General features: G+C 41.9%; 2 protein-coding genes across 3 annotated transcripts; one reads left to right on the forward strand and one right to left on the reverse strand.

Annotated features, from left to right (window-relative positions):
• The first annotated feature begins 94 nt into the window (after positions 1-94).
• On the forward strand, positions 95-6,328 carry LOC310876636 (uncharacterized protein). The gene is made up of 10 exons (XM_083790222.1): positions 95-164; positions 2,364-2,443; positions 2,613-2,662; positions 2,755-2,924; positions 3,974-4,191; positions 4,321-4,466; positions 4,942-5,083; positions 5,450-5,585; positions 6,018-6,099; positions 6,196-6,328. The coding sequence occupies exons 2-10, from the start codon at positions 2,365-2,367 to the stop codon at positions 6,268-6,270; spliced, it is 1,098 nt and encodes a 365-aa protein (XP_083646348.1). The 5' UTR covers positions 95-164; position 2,364; the 3' UTR covers positions 6,271-6,328.
• A 2,606-nt stretch (positions 6,329-8,934) lies between these two features.
• Positions 8,935-20,047, reverse strand: rab15 (RAB15, member RAS oncogene family). Of its 2 annotated transcripts, XM_083790364.1 has the most exons (8): positions 19,868-20,047; positions 13,779-13,839; positions 12,410-12,470; positions 11,063-11,140; positions 10,825-10,914; positions 10,562-10,627; positions 9,891-10,055; positions 8,935-9,778 (listed from the first exon to the last, which is right to left on the reverse strand). In XM_083790364.1, the coding sequence occupies exons 1-7, from the start codon at positions 19,989-19,991 to the stop codon at positions 9,894-9,896; spliced, it is 642 nt and encodes a 213-aa protein (XP_083646490.1). In that variant the 5' UTR covers positions 19,992-20,047; the 3' UTR covers positions 8,935-9,778; positions 9,891-9,893. The 2 variants fall into 2 exon arrangements, with proteins under 2 accessions (XP_083646490.1, XP_083646489.1); XM_083790363.1 differs by having other exon boundaries at positions 8,935-10,055.
• Positions 20,048-20,467: the final 420 nt, after the last annotated feature.

A 20,467-nucleotide genomic window follows, 5' to 3' on the forward strand; every position in this document is an offset into this window, starting at 1 on the left:
GTGGTTTCAGCGGGTGTGCGTGCGACGGTGCGTCCATGTGTGTATGGGAGGAAGTGGGCATTGTTGTGTCACTGTTCTCAGACCTAGTAGTGGCTCACAGCTTATAGCTGTGTCATATACTTCTGTGGACCAGAGACTGTCAGCACACAGAAGACAGCTAGACGGTAACCATTGTGAATAACATATTTTGGAATACTTTATTAACAAAGATGTCACTGCAAAATGCAGGAACTAATTACAACTTGAAAATATTGTTCCTAAACTATGTGGGCTCACTTCAAGCCAAAACATAGTAGTTTAAAAAGTACAAATTCGGTTTGACTTTAATTGGTATCTCTCTATCGGTGTGTTATGTACGTGTGGGTGTACCATTAAGAGTTATAAATGAGGGTGTACTGTTGACTTTATCAGATTGGGAGCACCTGTTTTGGAGCTTGAAATGTACAAAGGTTTTAGCATCAAAATATAGTAGGCTACTAAAATTAATAGAAAATAGCAGATCTACAAGCTCATAATGCGTAACAAAAGCAGACCAATGCGAACTTGGTGATGTAAAAATATATCCGTAGTATTAGTAAAAAGTGCAGTGACTTCACAAATACATGGGTATATGGGTAATGGGTAATTCAAACAGTGCACTGGAAAAGCTGAAAAGTGAGATCCACGATATAGGCCTTACTTTAGCCTATATATGACACTTTATGAGAATTTGTGACACTTGGTGTCCATTTACTGTCTCCGCTCCTATAACAAACTCTGGATGCTGCTTCATGTTCGTTAAAGTTGACATAATGGACATGGATGATATTAGTTGTTTTTTGTTTGTTTATTTGTTTGTACGTTTTAGTTTGTTAGTGAAATAGCAAAGCTACAGTAGGCACTATTATTGTTGTTGTAGTTGTTGTTAGTAGTAGTAGAAGAAGTAGTAGTATTGATTGATTGATTTATTGATTGATTGATTGATTGAAAATTTGTCAAGAATATAAAACAGCACATGGTACAGTAAGACATTAAAGCTAAAAGGATAACATTGTGATCAATGTGATCAGTCTTAATATTTTTCAATTTCTTTTGTGTTTTTGGGGCTCCCATGTGTGTTTTCTATCCCCACAAATAACCAATTTTGAACAATCGGGCCTTCATGTCATATGGGTGTTTTAATGGAAATTGCTCTCAGAAACAGCTCGACTGATTTTGGCCTCATCGTGATGTCATCAATGTCACCCTACTTTGTATAATTCCTCCATTTCTTCAGTCTTCAGTTGCAAATTTGCATTTCCACTTTGTTTACAATGTCCACCATTGTTGATTTTCCAAGCTGGCATGGAATGGAAACAAGCCTGGTTTTATCTAGCATGAGTATTATAATGACTCAAATATTAAATAATCTGCATATCAGCACCCTCTCCACCTCAGGACAGTGTGGTACTGCAGCTAAAACTGCTTTCAAAGTCCAGAAAGAATTGACAAGGCCTGGTTATATCAGAGTGGTGATTGAGGCTCAAACCATTAGAAATAACTTTGAGGGACATAGACAATATGATTATTAAATATTAAAAGCAGTTTTAAAATGCATGTTATTTGCGCTTTAATATTAAGCCTCCAATGAGTCGGTTGGTGTGAGCTTGCCACCATTGGTGTGTGAATGTGGGAAGTGAGGACGCTGGCGTCGACTGTTCGCCGCTTCACCTCCCAATGTATGAATGAATGAACCATTGTAAAGCGCTTTGAGCACTATAAAAGCGCTATAAAAATGCAATTCATTATTAATAACCAACATTTTGACTGACATACTGTTATGCTGGTTAGCGAGTTTTGAGCCGAGTTTAAGTGGACTTGCACAGCCCCAGTCCTGTCAAACTAGAAGCCCTATGGCATTCCATATACACGGTTCAGCTATATAGGTTGTAAATGGTCATTAATATAACGCCTTTATCCAAGGCACTTTACACATATATATTATGGCTTTACATAGATTGTGCATTGCATTCACCCATTCACACACACTGAGCCACCGCCGCCCCTAGGTTGTGGCCTAGTCTTGCTATTAGAGAAAAGCCAATGATTATCATTACACTGGAAACACCAGATATGTAGCATTTGCCAATCTTTCTAAATTTGAGAACTTCTGATTGGAGTTGTGAAATGCAGGAAATGGCATGCTGTACAAGACAAGCTGACAGCTCTTACATCTGCAGTGATGTGTGGAAAAAAACGTTTAGTCAGACTTTTAACTCTCTCTGTGTGTGTTTGTGTGTGTGTGTGTGTGTGTGTGTGTGTGTGTGTGTGTGTGTGTGTGTGTGTGTGTGTGTGTGTGTGCATGTGTGTGTGTGTGTGTGCGTGTGTGCGGGTGTGTGTATTAGGATGGCTATGAAACACTCTCCTGTCCATGTATTTTGGAACTTTTGGTTGGTTCTGCATGCCTGCTGGGGTTTGCAGAGTGGTGAGTGAAAAAAATGTGTGCGTGTGTGCGTGTGTGTGTGTATGTGTGTGCGTGCGTGCGTGCGTGCGTGCGTGCGTGCGTGCGTGCGTGCGTGCGTCAATGCAGAGTTTTATTATTCAATTGTCTTGCACTCTATTCTCTATAATACTTGCTGTTTCTCTGTTAACAGATTCTGAATCAGATCTATGCCTCTATGGAGAGTCTTTGAATTATAGAATGGTGAGCTGGCCTATTGTGTAAATTATCACTTTCATTTTAGACTTTCTGCCCTCTGTGTCGTATGTCTTTCATATCCCTGTTTGTTAAACCAGGAGACCAGCTGCTATCACAGAGATACATCAGGACAGATGCAGCAGATCCCTCCGGATCAGGAGTGTCATGCATATTTGCATGAACCCGCGTGCCTCCTCTATCCAACAAACATGCTCAACTGCACCATAGCCTCTTTCCAAAACAGCACACAAGCCTTCGCCTCCATCAGGTACACTCTGAACCTCTTTGTAGTAACCATTTTTAACAACAATTAAGCTACTTGGCTGGGCACAGCAAAACTGTTTTTAACCTGTTAATTGCTGTTGGGCGTTGTTTCCGCTTATTAGAGTAGAATGAATAATAGCACACTTTTGCTATTGCAAATCAAACCTAACGGTAAAACTGTGTGATCCTCTCCCCCTGTGCTCATACCTGCAATCAACTGACTTGTTGCATCTATCTATTCACCTATGCACATCCCTCAAGGGTGAACCCGCCCACAACCAGAGGCACACAAGAAGAATGGCTCCTTCACTCTCCTTCATCAATAGTTCGCTTCCTTTTAACAGTAGAGATGCCGTTAAAGAGAACTGTAGACTACACTCCACAAATTCAGTGCCATTAGGATGCCAAGATCAATAGTTGTGAGAATGGACACATCTTGTGAACAACCAGACAACTGGGGTTCTAATTTGTGGTGTTTTGTTGTAACGTCCAAAGCAGAGCAGTGACACTGAATGTGAGGCAGACTTTGTGGACGCATACAATGTTTGGATAAACCTATCGAAAAAAGATACCAATTGGAAATTGAAAAAAGACAGAGTTGTTTCGACCTATACCGTCTTCATCAGGGCTGATGAAGACCGGTATAGGTCGAAACATGTTGGTATAATAAAGATTCTTCTTCTCTTATGAATATTTTTTCAATTGATGTCTTATCCCGATTGATGCAGGAGCACTTTTTAATTATATTTTACATCTTGTATCTACCTACACATCTCCCTTGAGCACCTGGTTGTTTTCTTGCCTCTGGATATTGTCTCAGTCACATTTTCCAAGTTCTTCATTAAACAGGTAAATGCTCTTATTTCTGGCGACAATGAGATACAATAGTGCATGTTCACTAAGGTGTCCAACTAAACGCCAGTATATGCTCCTTCCTACGTCCAAACTTCTGATGGGCGGTCTCAGTACATACTGTCGACTCAGAACTCATGCACCCGCAGATGTCTTGACTCAACGCAACTGTTAATTTGTGTTTTTGTGCCCCATCCTCAGTATTTGTGATGGTAACAAGACCATTTCCTATGAGAACTGGACTCTCAAGGCGGCAGAAACATTGGAGACAGGAATTACTTCTGCGAGTCTTGTCCACACAGTAAAGGATAACATGTCCTCTATAATCCTACGCATCAACATCACCAATCAATCATCAATGTCTCTGACACCTGACACATGGACGATCTACTATAATAAATTGGACATTGCTGAAATTGGTAATATATCCAAAGGCAGACAATCACTAATTAAGCCTTATCACACACATTATTTGTTCACAACAATGGTTGTTTTACTAGGTGCTCATGCACGCGCATGTGTGTGTGTGTGTGTGTGTGTGTGTGTAGAAGTTCTATCTCCTCCAGCTAACATCAATATTTCCATGACAAGTCGAAGTATTCTGGTTGTGAGGTGGGATTTGCCCGTTCCTCGGTCAGGAGAACCTAAAGCACCCTGCTTTAAATACGAGCTGGACATCAATGGGGATAAAAAGGTGTGTAGAGTACATTGAATGTACACTTCCTGGCCCTGCTAAACAAATCCCATGACATTATTCAAATGTATACTGTAAATGCATGTTACTTCCCTTCTCATTATTATTTTTACAATAACATGCTGTATTGATGTGCAGGAGCGGGGATTGAACCCCATGTCTCCCACTTGCTAGACCGACAAACAACCCGTCGTGCCAACAGGGCTAAACCTGACTGGCAGGGCTGTTGTGGGCCGGGTCTTGGCTGGGTGCTACACTAGGAATTGGAAGACAAATTATATTTGTGTTTGGTATTATTGTTTGGTATTATCTTATCTGACTGTCACATGTTGTTAATAACTTTGTTAGTGTTGTTTGTTTGCCTACTTTGTACAATTGTGTAGCTATGATATAGTAAACTGTTATCACCCTATTTTATAAAAAGAAAAATTATGTATTTGTTTGAAAATGTTCACCTATGACATGCCCAAAATAGGAACGTCGTGTTAAAGGCAAGCAGCTGTATGAAGAAGACAATGTAGATCCCACACTTTCTTACAAAGTGAAGATACGGACAAAGAAGATATACTGCTCCGGACCTGTGGAAGAACACTGGAGTGAATGGAGTGATACCATCAGTGAGTCTTTATAGTTGCCAGAAGCAACAGTTCAGTTCAAACCATTTGTAGCTTATATGTTAGTTGGTTGGAATTAGAAAGGAAAAATACATAGAATGTAGATCACTGCGCTTCAGAACACAGAGAAAAATATTAAAAAAAACTATGCCATTCAGGGAACCTTAAGGACAGACCGCACCAATGCAACTATAGTCGCAACTCCTTGCAAAACGGTTGCAACACCAATGCAAGTTAGTTGCACTGGTGTGGACTGCCATTTACAAATGAATAACCAGAGGCAGTTTCTTTCCTGCAAGTAATATGCTTTTCTGTGTGTGTGTGTGTGTGTGTGTGTGTGTGTGTGTGTGTGTGTGCGTGCGTGTGTAGCTCTGGATCCAGGTACACCGAGGGCGAGATCCAATACAAGCTTCAACTGGGTTATTCTAGCTATTTCCCTTGGAATACCCATGGTCCTCCTTTCTGTGCTGTTGCTGGTCAGATCTTGCAGGTACTGCAAGATCAGGTAACTGCTCTCTCTCTCTCTCTCACACACACACACACACACACACGCACGCACACACGGGCACTTTCTCATCTGTCTTTCTTTCCTTCTCCCCTCCCACATGTTTTGTTAAAATAACCCTAGATGTAGATTATTTTGTAAAGGATTAGTGGTGCAATAGTCAAGCAAGCTAATCTATTATAAAATAGAATATAGAATAGAATTATCGCAAATAAAATAATTGATACACATAGCAGGCAGGCAGGCAGGTAATGTAAAAATAAGTAACGTGAAACTGCATAGAGACACTTAAAAAAACAAACATGCGCCTTCAACGACGGCTGAAAAGAGGAAAGACACCAAACCACCACGTTACAGGAAGGATATGCTCTTTTCTCTTCTCTATCATTGTATGCAATTTGTGTGTTTTTGTCTTTTTCGTTTTGGTTTCAGGGTGTCCAATGTTTTATTTCCCCGTGTTCCTCAGCCTCCCATAAAGTACAAAGCCTTCTTGGAAAATGATGCTGCACTGCATGTAAATAACACGCACACACTATCTTCATCATCATCTTCATTATCATCATCAAACCCCAAATACTGAAGGGTGCTGTATGTGTTTTTCCCCCTCCAGTTTCCTCCTGCTGTCCAGTCACCTGATTCTGTGGAACAGATCAGTGAGGTGGAAGAGACAGAGGCCTCCCTCTAAAGAGGGGTGCAGACGTTTATCCAACACACCAAAAGTCTGACATGCGCTGCGGGTTACAAATCACCCGTGGCCGGTTACAAATCACCCGTGGCTCCTGACATGTGTTGCCAGTTACAAATCACCCGTGCTGCAGGTTACAAATCACCCGTGGCGTCTGCGTGCGGTTAGGGTTAGGTTGGCCTTGGAAACCAAAGTCATTAGGGTTAGGTTAGTTTGGGTAGGGTGTCGGACTAATGACTGTCGGACTCTTGGTATGTCGGAACAAATGCCTTCATAACAACATAAAGCACCGACACAGAGGATGTGTAGTAGGGCAGTGGTTCGCAACCCCTTTGTGGGTCGCAGACACATTTTCATGGGTCCCTTTATTTCTTTAGTTTCCTACAGTTTATAAAAAAAATATTATAATTTCAAATTAATCATGAAAACACAATTCAATCAATTTTGTAATTTCATGATGAAATCAAATAAATTCCATAAATTAGAAAGCAAATGTTTAAGAAGTAGTGAAAATAGCCGATCAACAAGCGATGCTTTGTGAGCTGGTAGATCTGCTACTTTCACTAGTTTGGGTCCCAGGCAAACATCTTAGGGTCACGGGCTAAAAGGTTTGGGAACCACTGGGTACACTGTGATTGCACTGGACATTTTTAAATGTATTTATTTATTATTTATTAGTACGAAGGCTTTAAGCTATAACATTCAGACCAAAGATTTGTGATGAGACTAAATCGCTTTAGAATATTGTGGCAAAAAAGCTGTTTCAACTACCTCAAGACATGTGTGACTTGTAATTGAAGTGACCCGTGACATTTTATCATGGGGGTGGTGCACAGACAGACTGGCCCAAGAGGTGAGAGTGACATTATATCCTCCTGGCTGGGCCAGTGTGCACCACCTCCCCGCATCTCTGAATGTCAGCATGGGCGATTGTTTCAACTATCTGGCTCAACTCCTGCTTCATAAAGACTCCAATAACACCTGATTTATGCTCAGTCATACAATGCAACACTGTCTTGTACCATAGCTGCAAGCTCACAAAGTTTCACAGATGCATAGGCCTATGGCTACAACTAATGAGCCAGTATGACACAGTATAAGATTTGTGGGGCATTGTAACAGGAAAAGGACATTCAATACAATACAAGCATCATAAACTGTCAATCATGTGTATTCCTGCACTATCTATATGCAACATACTGATCTCTGTACATAGACCTACTGCACATTAACATGCTACCTGTAAATTTGAAAGCTTGCTATTTGTATTTATGTTTTTGTATTAATTTAAAGTTTTTCTAACTTTATATTTGACGTTTCTGTGCTACACAGCTGTTTACACATTTATTCTAGTTCTATAGTTAAGTGTCAGGTTCAGGTGGTTTGGTACCAGGTATTGCCCCAACAAAACAAAATCTAAAATCTAAACCAACTGAATAGCTATAACGAGCCCCCGTTTTGTCATGTAGAGTCTACATTTTGCCATGTATTCCCCTAGTAGTCTACATTGTAGACTACTAGGGGAATACATGGCAAAATAAGGGAGCCCACACGAGTCAAGTGTTTTAACTCATATTTACTAAATTTTTTTTAACTCAAATTAAAGAAAGATGGCAATGAAAGAAATTGTTATGAGGTGTCAATAAGTCAGTATTCCTTCAATAGTCAGTGTGTTCACTACAGTGTGTGGAAAGTGTTTAATGTGCAGTGTGAGAGTATTATAGAAAAAGATGTAACAAAAAAGGTTAGGTTCCAATCAGGCCAGGTGGAAGCCAACCTGCATGTCTCAGGAGGGTGGATTCTAATGAGAGTTCTTCATAAGCCTACACCACTCTGTCAATCATTGAAGGCCAACAGCGAGGCGTCAGAGCCGTATTAAAAAAGAAGAGAGAGCTGTCAGATGGTGTAGAGTCTAAACCATCTGACAGCTCTCTCTTCTTTTTTAATAACATGTCGCACATATGTTTCCACAAATTCACAATTTAAGTAGTCTAATCCAAAAGAAACAAAAATGAACAAACAAAACACTTCATCATCAAACACTATAAAGATACATTTACGTATCTAGAGCATAGTCCAGGATATTCAATACAACTCCGCCTTTTTAGTAGCATTTAGCAATATGACGTCGTACTGTATGACTGCGCCGCACAAACAGAGCATAAATTAGGGTTTAGTCCTATGATGATCAGTCTGTAGAAATCTCCAACAGGCAACTCTGGTCAAATACCATTCTCTTGCATTATGATTCTATTCATTAACTTCACTGAAGTTGTGCAGAAGAAAATAAATTAAGGGGAACAGAATTAAGAATCAGTGTTGACTCGCTGGTCCCTTGATAATTCTGGAAAATCTGATTTAAAAGGAATGTCCACAGTGGTAAAGAAAACAAAACAAAAAAGAGCAAGAAACAGCTGAATAATTTAAAAAACATAATTACAGAGCCAATAGTTTTTAGACCATCTATATCACTGTCAACATTTATTTGTATACAGCCCCCTGATTGTAATTCATTAACTTGATCTCTTATGCTCATGATGACTATGATGCTTGAAAATCTTGTATGTACAATATTCTGGACAGTTGTAAGTATAGGGTACTACCATCATCTATAAACAAACTAGAATGAAATACCTTCAATTCTGTAAACTGGTCAGTGGGAAACCTATTCTAACACAGGCCATAATACATGATACATCTAGTCTTAAATTAACGAGTAAGAAATTATAAACTGCACAACTGCCTGTGATATCCAACTTTGCATGACAATTTCAAAAGAAAATGGCTGCATAATGTTTCATAATAGTGTCATGGATATGGACAGCCATCACAACTGCAGTCAGCTGTGTAACTGGTCGTAGAACAGTGTGTACTGTGGGAACAGCTAACCGGCATGTACAGGTACTGTATACTGTATGTCTGCTGTATTTTTAATGCATATAGAACCCTCTGGTGTGAGGGTTTGAGATCACATGTGCACATACAAGAAGAGAAAGGCAACACAGTAACCACAGCTACATTATAGTACCATAGCAAATACATTTAATTGTGTTATTGGTTTGCAAGGCACCTAGCCTTGTGGTCAACCTCATTGTCAATTCTGGACACAGCGCTTGGAAAATCAGCCTCGAAATACATGAGAGAATTTTGCCAGACAGTGGTGGACAATTAAAAATATATCCTCTAGTCTAGCCTGAGGCAATGGAACAGGTATAGGAAAGCCATCTGCCATTGCGTGATAAATCTAGCTCTCCCACATTGCCTCATGTTCCAATCCAATATCAGACGTCGCCTAACAACTGGCACGAGATAGGGATCTGGTTTGTCCATTTTTGGAACTGGTTCAGTGACTAGGGCCTTTGTGGGTGAAGATCCTGTTCCTTACAGAGAAAATGTTCACTTATCTGAAATATTGTCACTTTCTTCCCCAGACGCAGCTTCTTCAGCTCCTTAGTTTAGCACAAACGGCGTAAACCTTTGAAGCCCAGGGACAGGTATAGCTGCTAGCCTTATTATGGAAAGAAATGCCAAGAACGCCAACAACCTTTCATCATGTGAATTCAGAAAAACGTGGAATGTGACAAAGTGTCTGAAGGAGAAGAACGGATGCTGTTATTAACCCTTCAGCACCAGCAGCCCTTGGGCGTGTCGGCCATTGCATCGTCGCAGATGCCCTCCTCCTCCTCCAGGGCGGTGAGGTTGAGCTCATCAGTGATGGATGTGCGCAGAAGGTCCAGGTCCTTCTTATTGGCCGCAAGCACCTGCTCCGCCAGTCTTGTGAAGGACTGGGAGGGAAGACAGTACACCACAGTGGTGTGAGTGAAGACACCACAGTGGTGTGAGTGAAGACACCACAGTGGTGTGAGGGGGGCAACAAACACAGCTTGGAGACAGTAAACAGACGAGACTCAAGCGACCATGCAGACATTTCTAGTAGAGTCACTGGAGGGGGTTATCATGCACCCCCCCCGGAAATATATTTCTAATCAGTGTTTTCTTATTGGTCGAAATGTGCTGGAAATGATGAGCTATGTTAAAAAGTTGCCAAAATGTCCCACCTGCCTCAAAACACCTTTTTTGGTATCCAATTTAGTCAGAATCAGACAGCTATACATTTGGAATAAATTAATGGATGGCTTGAACTGAGTTTGAACTGACTCCACATTATGGAATATTTCTTACTTGAAGAAGCTATATATATATTCTTTCTATAAGATTTTGATACATTAATGATACATTAGATTTTTATACATTTGAAAACTTGTGAAATGGGACATTCTGCATAATGCACCTCTGTGATGTTGTGGTTGGTGAAGGCACTTGTCTCGAAGAAGTCCATTCCGTAAGACTTGGCCAGCTGGAGGACAAGACAATAAAAACAAAATTCTAGCCAGAGAAATAATAGGGAAATTAAAGTGTCCTCATTTTGCTGGGGACCCACTTTGAGAACCACTGGTTTACAGAACCTAATACTAACTCAAACTAAATGAGCATTGCTATTCAACTCAAAATACACTGGGTTAAGCTATACAACCAATAGGGAGGGGGACGCACCTTGTTGCCCTGTTCTGTAGCCACTTGCCTCTTGTCCACCTCATCTGACTTGTTCCCCACTAAGATCTTCTGGACCTTGTCAGGGGCATACTGCATGGAAGTGACACACATTTAGGGAAGGAAAATGAGAAAGGCGGCCTTCAGGAAATGAAACCAAGATTACAATTAATGGGAAGCATGCCAAGACAGATCCCAGAAACAGACAGAGCCATGAAGGAAATGACAGCTGGGAGCTCACCTCGTCCACGTCACTGGCCCACTTCATAATGTGCTGGAAGGACCGCTCACTTGTGATGTCATATACCAGGAAAATCCCCTGTTGGGTTGAGAGTCAGACGTCACCAGTCACTTGAAAGAGGTGGACTTTGGCCTACATTGATATTATAATTGTGCTCACAGTGCGCATCTTGAGTAATCTCACGGTGTTGTGGCATTATTATCTGCCATGTGGCATTAGAAGTCTGCTGACTATGCCAAAGCTGTCCTATAGAAGATAATGTTGGGTTTTATTGGCTTGATGTATGAACCCACATCAAAATCACCAATGGTGTTAGAAAGGTGTTTTCGCCCTTTGCAAAATAACTCTTTTGACATTTATGACCGGCATGTGCTTGTGTGACTTATGGGTATATTTTGTAACCTGACTTCGCCAGATGGAAGACGCCATGTTTCACAATCGACTGGAATCACTGTAGCCCAATCGCTGAAGAAGGCGGGCCCTTTTTTCATGCTACTTGGCAGGTGATTGGCAGATCCCACCCATAGCTGCCGCTGATTGGTCCGAGCTGTGGCCGGTTCATCGCTACTCCACGAGTAGCCTGGGCACCATTTCATTTAGGGTATATGATCCTGTCGGGAGCGGATGATATCGTTACGTCATGTTGTAGTATTGTTTTGTAGTCGACAGGCAGGAACAACAGGCGGCAACTTCCTTTTCCCTCAAAAATATTTTTCTCAATAAAAGCTACAGGCTACGAGAGCTTTTATTGAGAGGGAAAAGGACGTTGCCGCCGCCTGTTGTTCCTGCCTGTCGACTACAAAACAATACTACAACATGACGTAACGATATCATCCGCTCCCGACAGGATCATACAGACTTTTGAAACAGAGACCAGGCTTTCCTCTGAGGTGGTGGAAAGCCTGGTGAGGCGAGGTTACCCCACGAGTGATCCCAGATGAAGGCTGTGTTGTGAACTTGTGAATCAATACCGCCACCATCTGGCGGAGTCAGTTTAGGTATTTGGGGCAACGTCAGAGAAAATTACTTTTGGATTGTTCCAATCCTTATCGAGGGAATAATAGCCTACCTAAAGAGATTAATGATCACAGAAATTATGATCTGGCTTGTTATTAGAAATGTTATAGTTTAACTCTAATTATTTAACCTTTCACTGCATGTGCCCTAACTGCTGTACGTGCAGGCTTGAGATTGGGACCTTGACTGTGACTACAGACGAATGCTAATATAAGAAAAATCTGCCTAACTATAGTCCCTGCATACTGTATGCCCATGGTCAATGTCCATGTTCAATTCCAGATCAATTGGTCTCAAACCATTGAGGAGAAAAATGGAACGAAAGTGTACCTGTGCTCGTCTGTAGTATTGTTTAGTGATGGTCTGGTATCTCTCCTGGCCAGCTGTGTCCCTATAAGAACACACACACACACACACACACACACACACACACACACACACACACACACACACACATCAACAACACAGGCCTAAATGTATCAATTACCTAACCCTAATGTCAGCCACTAACTTTAAAAACTAAAAATAGACCCTTTAAAAAAGGAACAAAATGTCCTGACAAAGACTTTCTTTGTCATTGTGAGGATATGTGCGCATGTACTACACACACACACGCAAGCACGCAAGCACGCACGCACGCACGCACGCACGCACGCACGCACGCACACACACACACACACACACACACACACACACACACACACACACACACACACACACACACACACACACACACACACACACACACACACACACACACACACACACACACACACACACACACACACACACACACACGCGCGCGCGCTTGAGGCAGTGGCTGAAATTCCCATAAGGGACACTTTTAGGGAAAACTATAAATTGAAAATATCTGATCTACAAGCTTGAGAGTTTGTAGATCAATGCAAAATGTATCTGCAAAACTGCAAAACAGATCTACACGTCATGTGGCATTGCAAATCGTTGTGAGCTTGTATATCGGCTATTTTCGACATAGAGTTTTGGTATATAGGGAAAAAGGTATAGGGGGCCGGCCAAGTATATAAGAAGCGTAGGCCATTGTGGGACCATGGAGTGCATGGTGACATTTTGATGTGTGTGTACTGTGTAGACCATAGACTGTAAAGAATATGGACAAAGCGTCTAACATGGACGTAAAATGAAGCCTGTTATTCCTGCACTGTAAGTCGCCATCTTTCTAGATCCGTTTGGGCCCAGCTGGCTGCCCAGACAACGAGGCGGGACTTCCCCCCTTCTTCTCCGTTGGTTTTTATTTTGGTGGGTGGGGACTCCCGATCATAGACTGTAACGGTAGCCACGCCCCTCAGAACATACGCGACTTTATGGTCATTTATTTTATAAATGGGACCATAATTTTCCAAAAAGAATATTATGGCATTAGAAATGAGACTTTAAACTAGTGACTGGAAGCAGAAAGTATTCATGACCATGTTTATTAAGGTAATACAGTCTAGGTGAAGTTGGGCCCAAATACATGGACTTCTATGGGGCTATGGGTTTTTTTGGGTCCAGTGACAGCGCCACAACAGGCCATTATATGAACTTTCAGGAGTTTCAGGCTTCACAAAATATCTGTCTGACTGCCCCCCTGGTGTAGACAGACTCTCAGACTTTAAACAATGCTGATTTGGTAAACAGTTTCTGAAGCATCCTAGATGAGAGAGCTCTGCCATCTTACCATATCTGTATTCGGACTTTGATGCCATCTATTATGAGTGTCTTCATTTTGAAATCAATTCCTGCAAGAAAAAAAGATAACAGTTGAGGAACAACAATATTATTTACATTTATAGATGACAGCTTTGGTGGCAGATAAAGTCTTATTTGATAATAATAACCACATTCCAGAGTGAAAGGATTTGACTGTGCAAACCTGCAACAATAATAGTGTTCAAGCTCAAAGCTGTCTGAAATTAGAAGCAGCTAGCTTCCAATGAATTTACAATTAAAGCAACTCTGAAATGGATTGACATGTGGATTTAAGTCTTTACTAGCAGTAAAAGCTTTTCTAGTGTGCTTTTTTCCCTTTTTTACATTTTGAAGTATAAGAGACATTTCACCCCTGTATAATAAATCACCGTATTAGAAGATATATGTTTGCTCCGTTTAGTTCAATCCTCATTCTCTCTGATCTCTGTCTGTATTGATCAGATGGAGATGAAATAAGGGAACATTTTGTTTTACATGACTATCTTCTCTGCAGAACATGGTTAACTGAAAACTCTCTTTAGGCAAATCAATATTAAGCAGTTCAATACAATTAACCTGACCAGCAACATGCATGAGGCAAAGCCATTGTTGCATTTTGCAAGAAGAGCTACTGTGTTTCAGATAGTGAACCATGACAGACTTGACAGTGCACAGACAAGCACAAGATAGCAGTTAATTTGACACAACATTGTTTCACAATCAGACAGTGGGAAAGCCATGTCAACACTAATGGGTACACACCCAAAAGTGACTTGTTTAATTACCATGACGATGATGTGTTCAGCTGTGTGACAATCTCTCTAATGGATGCCCTGACACTGACGAAAAGTCACCAGTGATGGGAACAGGGCAACAGGCCTGTCATCGGCAATTATCATTACACACTCACATTTGTCAACAACTTTTGACTTTAGGGCAAGTCTGGATAAACAGCAGTTTGAAAATAGCCACGACAGTGTGCTGCACAATTCCCTTTGAAATGAAGAATGGTACAATAGCTATTCCTGCTTCTTTGGCTGAGCTTATTTGAATCCAGGCCAATATGGTGCATCATTTGTATTTAGTGTCACAATGGCCTACTTAGTTTTGATGTTAGCACACTTTTCACTATCAAGGACCACACCACCAATGAAGACATTTAGACAGATTTTATTAACGAAAGATGCATGACACGATGAAGGAACGAACGATGAACAGAACGAAGATGACCCGCTCGACGTCGACGTCGGGTAATTTAAGCCGAGGTAGGGAGGCTTCGGGGATCCGCCGTGCTCCCGGGCACAACGAACCCTCCTTAGGGATCTGTTAGGAGATGTTAAGAGGGAGTAGGATGAGAATTAGGGTGGGTGGGGGTAGGGGTGATGAAAGCGAGAACAGAGGGAGAACCGGGGGTTGGATGGGCTTTATATACACAGGTGAAGGACGGTGACCCGATTGGAGGTGGCTTGATAGGAGGTGGAGGTAGCTTCGTTGGAAGTGTGGTCCTGCTCCTGAACTTCAGATATGAGCTCCATTAACTACATGCAGTACTAGTGAATTTTGCAACTTTAAAGCAATGTATCACACCCTAGCTTCATTGTGTGCTGTTCTCTCTTCTTTGAAATCATCACTAGACCCTAGTTTGGGTTACACCCAAACTATGTGCACCCTTGAGACTGCAACTACACTACAGATACCATTGCCCAAGAACATCAAGAACATGCACACCATTCAAAGTAACCAGTAAGACGCCTTAAGGGCGAGCAGCGACCGCAGGAGCAAGTGGAAGTGGGGTGGGGGGTTGTCAACATAAATACAAACAGCCGTACATATGAGACATGGTGGGGGCAGACATTAAATGACGATAATGTTTTCTTGCAGTTGAGCATAATTGAGAATCATGGAGCAGAGTAGAAAGAACAGAGACGCACGCCTGTAACGCAACCTGCAGCTATTTAAAAAAGGTTTTTATGAATTCTGACTCTCTGAGTTCTACAGAAGCCTATGGGAAGTGAATGGGAAGTCCCTGGCAGTCAAAATGACAAAAGCGATCTTTATAATCTTAATACTTAGGCACAAACCAACAATTTTATAAGAACAATATTGATGTAATTAAGAGATTCGACGAGTTAGCTATATTTGATATACACAGATTAATAAGGAATAAGCAAAAGTCAGGATGCGACATTTCCTGGTTTAATGCGGGTGGTCGCTTAGCGCCCTGCTGTTACTCCGGAGCTGAAACTTTCTGGAGTGGGTGGAGCCTAGACCGCGTTCATGTGTTTGGCCCAATGCTGTGTGTGTGAGCAAGAGAGTAACAGGAAAGCGTGACTGCTTCCTGCCAACAGGAGGAAGTGCGTGACAGCTTCCTGCTGGTTTTCATAGTAACTGCGACCTGCAGTCACAATAATAGGGCGACAGAAAATAACATGGCGGCCGTATCCATTGAGTTCAATGAAGTGGCACCCTGTTATATTCGGTTCCTCAAGTTATAGGCCTACACAGTATAGGCTACGTGCAGCCCAGCCCTGCTGGGTGTGCTGCTTGGTATGCTTTTAACTCCAAGTCCTTTATAACTTTGCACCGTTGCTCCATCTCTCTGTTTGTGCTGGTGTTCTCTCTGGTGTTGTGTGTAGTCCTGATCTCACCAGTCACCATACAGCATGCTATAGAGAAGAGCCCCAGTTAGACCATTGGAAACACCGGCTATTAACCTTGGCACTGGATAGGTCTGTGTGGCTATGATCCATGCCAATATGAAGGCCATCTCCTCAAAGCTAATGAACTCCTCAACCTGGGGCAGTGGGGCCCGATTTAGGAAGTTGTAGGTCGGTCTGGATAACAGCGTCTGATAAATAGTTAAATTGTGGCGTGGGACTCTGGGAGAGCAAAGATCAACAGAATGCGGACAGGTGCTTATTGAGCCATGATCTAGGGCAAGGCCTGAGGCCATCCCTCATAGCCAGTGTGACAGCCACAAGCTCCAAAGAGAACAGTTAAAAGACTGCCTAGGTGAGGGAGGAGATTAAAATCAGCAGTGTGACTGAATACCATCACTAAATCATCTCTCCAGCTACTGTCAAGGAAGTACGCACCACTAGGAGCAGATGGTCTTGAAGTACAGAATGTTGTTGGATGACAGTATTAAAAGTAACTCCTTGTGAGGCCCGATTCATCCTTTGTTGTGCAACGGTGTCAGCGCACAACACCATCGTATGACAGGCCATGAATTAAGTAGTAGTAATAGCAAGGACACACGTTTGAATGTCTCACACATCTTACATTGTGTAAATTGTATTTGTCATTAGGGTGTTTCATTTGGAGTGATGTCTTCATGTACACATATGGTACCTAGACAAATGTGGTGTTATTTTAGCTCATAGTAGGCCAACATTCAGTTGTGATAAAATATTGTGGACATCGAAAAAGACTCCCCTGCCTCCAATAACATATAACATACTGCATATTGGAATGTTTTGGTGGGAATACACTACAGTTATATATTTATTTGATGTAGCCACTAGCCAGTAGTAGTAGTAGTAGTAGCCAAAGAAAAAAGGAAAAGAAAAAGAGCATCGATTTGGCCCTGACCTGCCACTGCAACCTTTAATGCCTTGGGCAATTCCACAAAAACACAGTTACAGCATGACATAAAGTCTTTAGTATGTCTGCTGAATAAGATGTGCATCAGCTTTTTACCCGAGACCATTTATGGGGAAACAAGCACAACTATTGAGATATTGCAGCAGTTTTCAAGAGAGTTGAGATGAACATCAGAGGCGATGGGCTTTATTAATCCATGAATTATAGAGGTAGCCACGAGGAGGACATGGAAGAAAATGTACAGTATATCTCTCTGTCTCCCTGAAGGTTGGGAAATTATTTATTGATCGGGGGTGTACTAGGGGCTGTACTGATGTTGGTCATCTTCCCTCTGTGGACCTTCTTGGGTTTTGTTTAGCTTTGCTAGAGGAGAGGTCCCTGAAATAGTGCCAGGTCATGAAAATGACACTGGGAGTATTTCTTATGGCTTATGAACGGATGCTGTTGAATAGAACCCTAAAGTACAACAACAATATCCTAGCCAAGCTGCCTGCACAAGTGGCCTATTTACATCACCCGGAGCACTGTAAATGTACATTTTAATTTAACTCTGAGATGGGTGATGGGTCCATTTGGTTATTTGTACACTCCCTGAGTTACAAATGGATTAATACACAGTACATACTGCGAGGAGAACACAATGGTGCCAGTGAGCCTTTCCCTAAATCCTCACAAGGTATGTTTAAGCAGCTACAATTAACAAGTTGTAAAACGGGAGGCTCACCTCACAGTATGGTAAGTTTGAACTTAATTAGTATACAGTCAGATTTTTAAGTGTGTTGATTAAGGGCAGGGTGTTAACTTAATATTATAGGTGTGTTGGTTCGGTCTCATCTCACCAATTTCATGAAAGCTGTGGGGTTTCTCTGGTAAAGCTTGTATGCTAACAACAGAGATGGAAACAAACAACAGCACCAAACACTTTGCTTTTGGTGAACCCATTATATTTAAAGGAGCAGATGTTTTCAGGGATCATCTGCTGCACAAATCTCTGTCTGGTCTTCATTTATTTTTTATTTTTTTATTTTTTTATCCCACGATTTTGTAACCCATTTTTTCACCCAGTGTCAATTATCTAATGTAATCCTGGGCGCTACACTTCCTCTGCCAAACTGGGGGGGCAGCGGACTGACCTCATGCTTCCTTCTATGCATGAGGAGTCCAATCGGCTTCTTTTCACCTGACAGGGGAGAGTTTCCCCGGCCGGACGTAGCGCATGGAAGGAACACGTTATTCCGACCAGTTCCTTTCCCCTCCATCAGGCGCCCCGGCTGGCCAGGGGGAGGTAGTTTAGAGACCAGGATTACTGCATGTTTTTGTGAGGGTATACCTACCCTAAGGGACACGGGGAGAACATGCAAACTCCACACAGAAGGGCCCTTTTGCCAAACCCCCCTCGGGTATGGGCACTGATGACACGGAGGAAGGAACACGCCCACAGCGTACCCAGCGGGAATCGAACCCAGGACCTTCTGTGAGGCGACAGCACTACCGACCGTGACCCCTGGTCTTCATTTAGAACATCCTTATACTGAGCGAATAAATGCATAATGCTTAAAAGAAAATAGCATATTGATAATAAAATGCTATTTTATAATTTGTGGTCAAGCTAACTGTATGCCAAAGTACAGGTGTGTGAACAAGTAACCAACATATCTGTAATAGTAACTAGCATCTATCAAATTGGTGATTAAAAGCGATACAAGGAAAGGCCAATTACTGCAAATGATGGCTTCCACAGTCATAGTAGCCTACCTGTGCATGCAGTAGGCTACAGTGTTTTTGTGGCTCATGCTTTGAGTCATACAATGGTCAGAGATATCAGTCCATATTAGCTATGAGAAATTGAGAATAGTTCTGCTGCATTAATGCATCCTTCATAGAGGGGGCTAATCCAGGTGCACAGGTAGTATTACTATCAATTAGTTCTGCTCTGGCAATCTTAATGATGGTGGTGGTCGGGCAACCTTCTTTTTTAAATAAATAAGTAAAAAGACAATTTGAATCACTCAAAAAAATCTAACAAATAAATAATCCCACATTTGTAGCCTACTTAATTAGGCTACTGTACAATAAACACACTATACTAGCTTGGGTTTGAAACAATAGCCTATGTAACATCATCATATAGGCTACCCTGTACACCTGCATGTGTTTGATCATTATCCTGAAGGAATTCATGCAAAATAATCCTGAATGTGACGTTAATTTAGAAATTTTGATCACGAGAATACACTGCAATACACTGCAAAGCTAATTTAATTTGTAGGCTACGACATTAATTTGTTAGTGAGGTAGGTAGCCTTAGCCTATCAATACGTGTGACGGGGCACCAATGCGAGTTGTGGTCTGTGGAGATTGGAGAAGCTTCATCAGTCAGATCAGATGGATGAAATGTGTTGATCAACACACTGCTGAATAATTATTTACGAAAACGATCATGCTGACATATGCAGACGCGGGCGATCTTCTTACCGATTGTAGAGATGTGAGACGGATGAAATTCGTTGTCGGTAAATCTGCATAATAAACATGTTTTCCCAACGCCGGAATCCCCGAGGAGCAGGAGTCTAAAGAGCACATCATACTGCTTAGCCATAGTGTTAAGAAATACGCACGGCACGGCCAGCTAACTCAGCGACGAATTACTGAACCTTCCCCACACAAATGCCATGTCTGCTCGAAATACAAATGACTGTGAGTGCTCGTTCTTCTACACCCAGACAGTTTCCTTTGATCAATGATCATCATCAGTGACGCTGCCAGTTGTCGGTGACGGCAGTGGATAACAAAGCAGAAGTGCTCCTCCAGCATCCACTGTCTCCAGTGGGCGCGGTGGGGAGATGCGCTCCTCAGCAACACTGAGTGACACACAGCAATGGGAGGACAATATACGACCATTATTATTATTATTTACATGGATATTGCTGGAATGATATAGGAAAAGGCTACTAGGCTACATGGGTTCATACACCAACAATTAATAGTCCCCAAAATAAAATATGGCCAAATAGCATGTGTACAGTGTGTGTGTGTGTGTGTGTGTGTGTGTGTGTGTGTGTGTGTGTGTGTGTG

This window comes from Protomyctophum parallelum, assembly GCF_964188405.1.
Source record: "Protomyctophum parallelum genome assembly, chromosome: 19".
NCBI classification, from domain to species: Eukaryota; Metazoa; Chordata; class Actinopteri; order Myctophiformes; family Myctophidae; genus Protomyctophum; species Protomyctophum parallelum.

Coding starts and splice junctions, on each gene's coding strand:
- LOC310876636 (XM_083790222.1), top strand. CDS start 2,365: ATGGCTATGAAACACTCTCCTGTCCATGTATTTTGGAACTTTTGGTTG. Junction 2,925..3,973: donor CAAGCCTTCGCCTCCATCAG/GTACACTCTGAA, acceptor CCCCATCCTCAG/TATTTGTGATGGTAACAAGA. Junction 4,192..4,320: donor ATTGGACATTGCTGAAATTG/GTAATATATCCA, acceptor GTGTGTGTGTAG/AAGTTCTATCTCCTCCAGCT.
- rab15 (XM_083790364.1), bottom strand. CDS start 19,991: ATGGCTAAGCAGTATGATGTGCTCTTTAGACTCCTGCTCCTCGGGGAT. Junction 12,471..13,778: donor AAAGTCCGAATACAGATATG/GTAAGATGGCAG, acceptor GTGTTCTTATAG/GGACACAGCTGGCCAGGAGA. Junction 10,056..10,561: donor CCAACCACAACATCACAGAG/GTGCATTATGCA, acceptor CTTCCCTCCCAG/TCCTTCACAAGACTGGCGGA.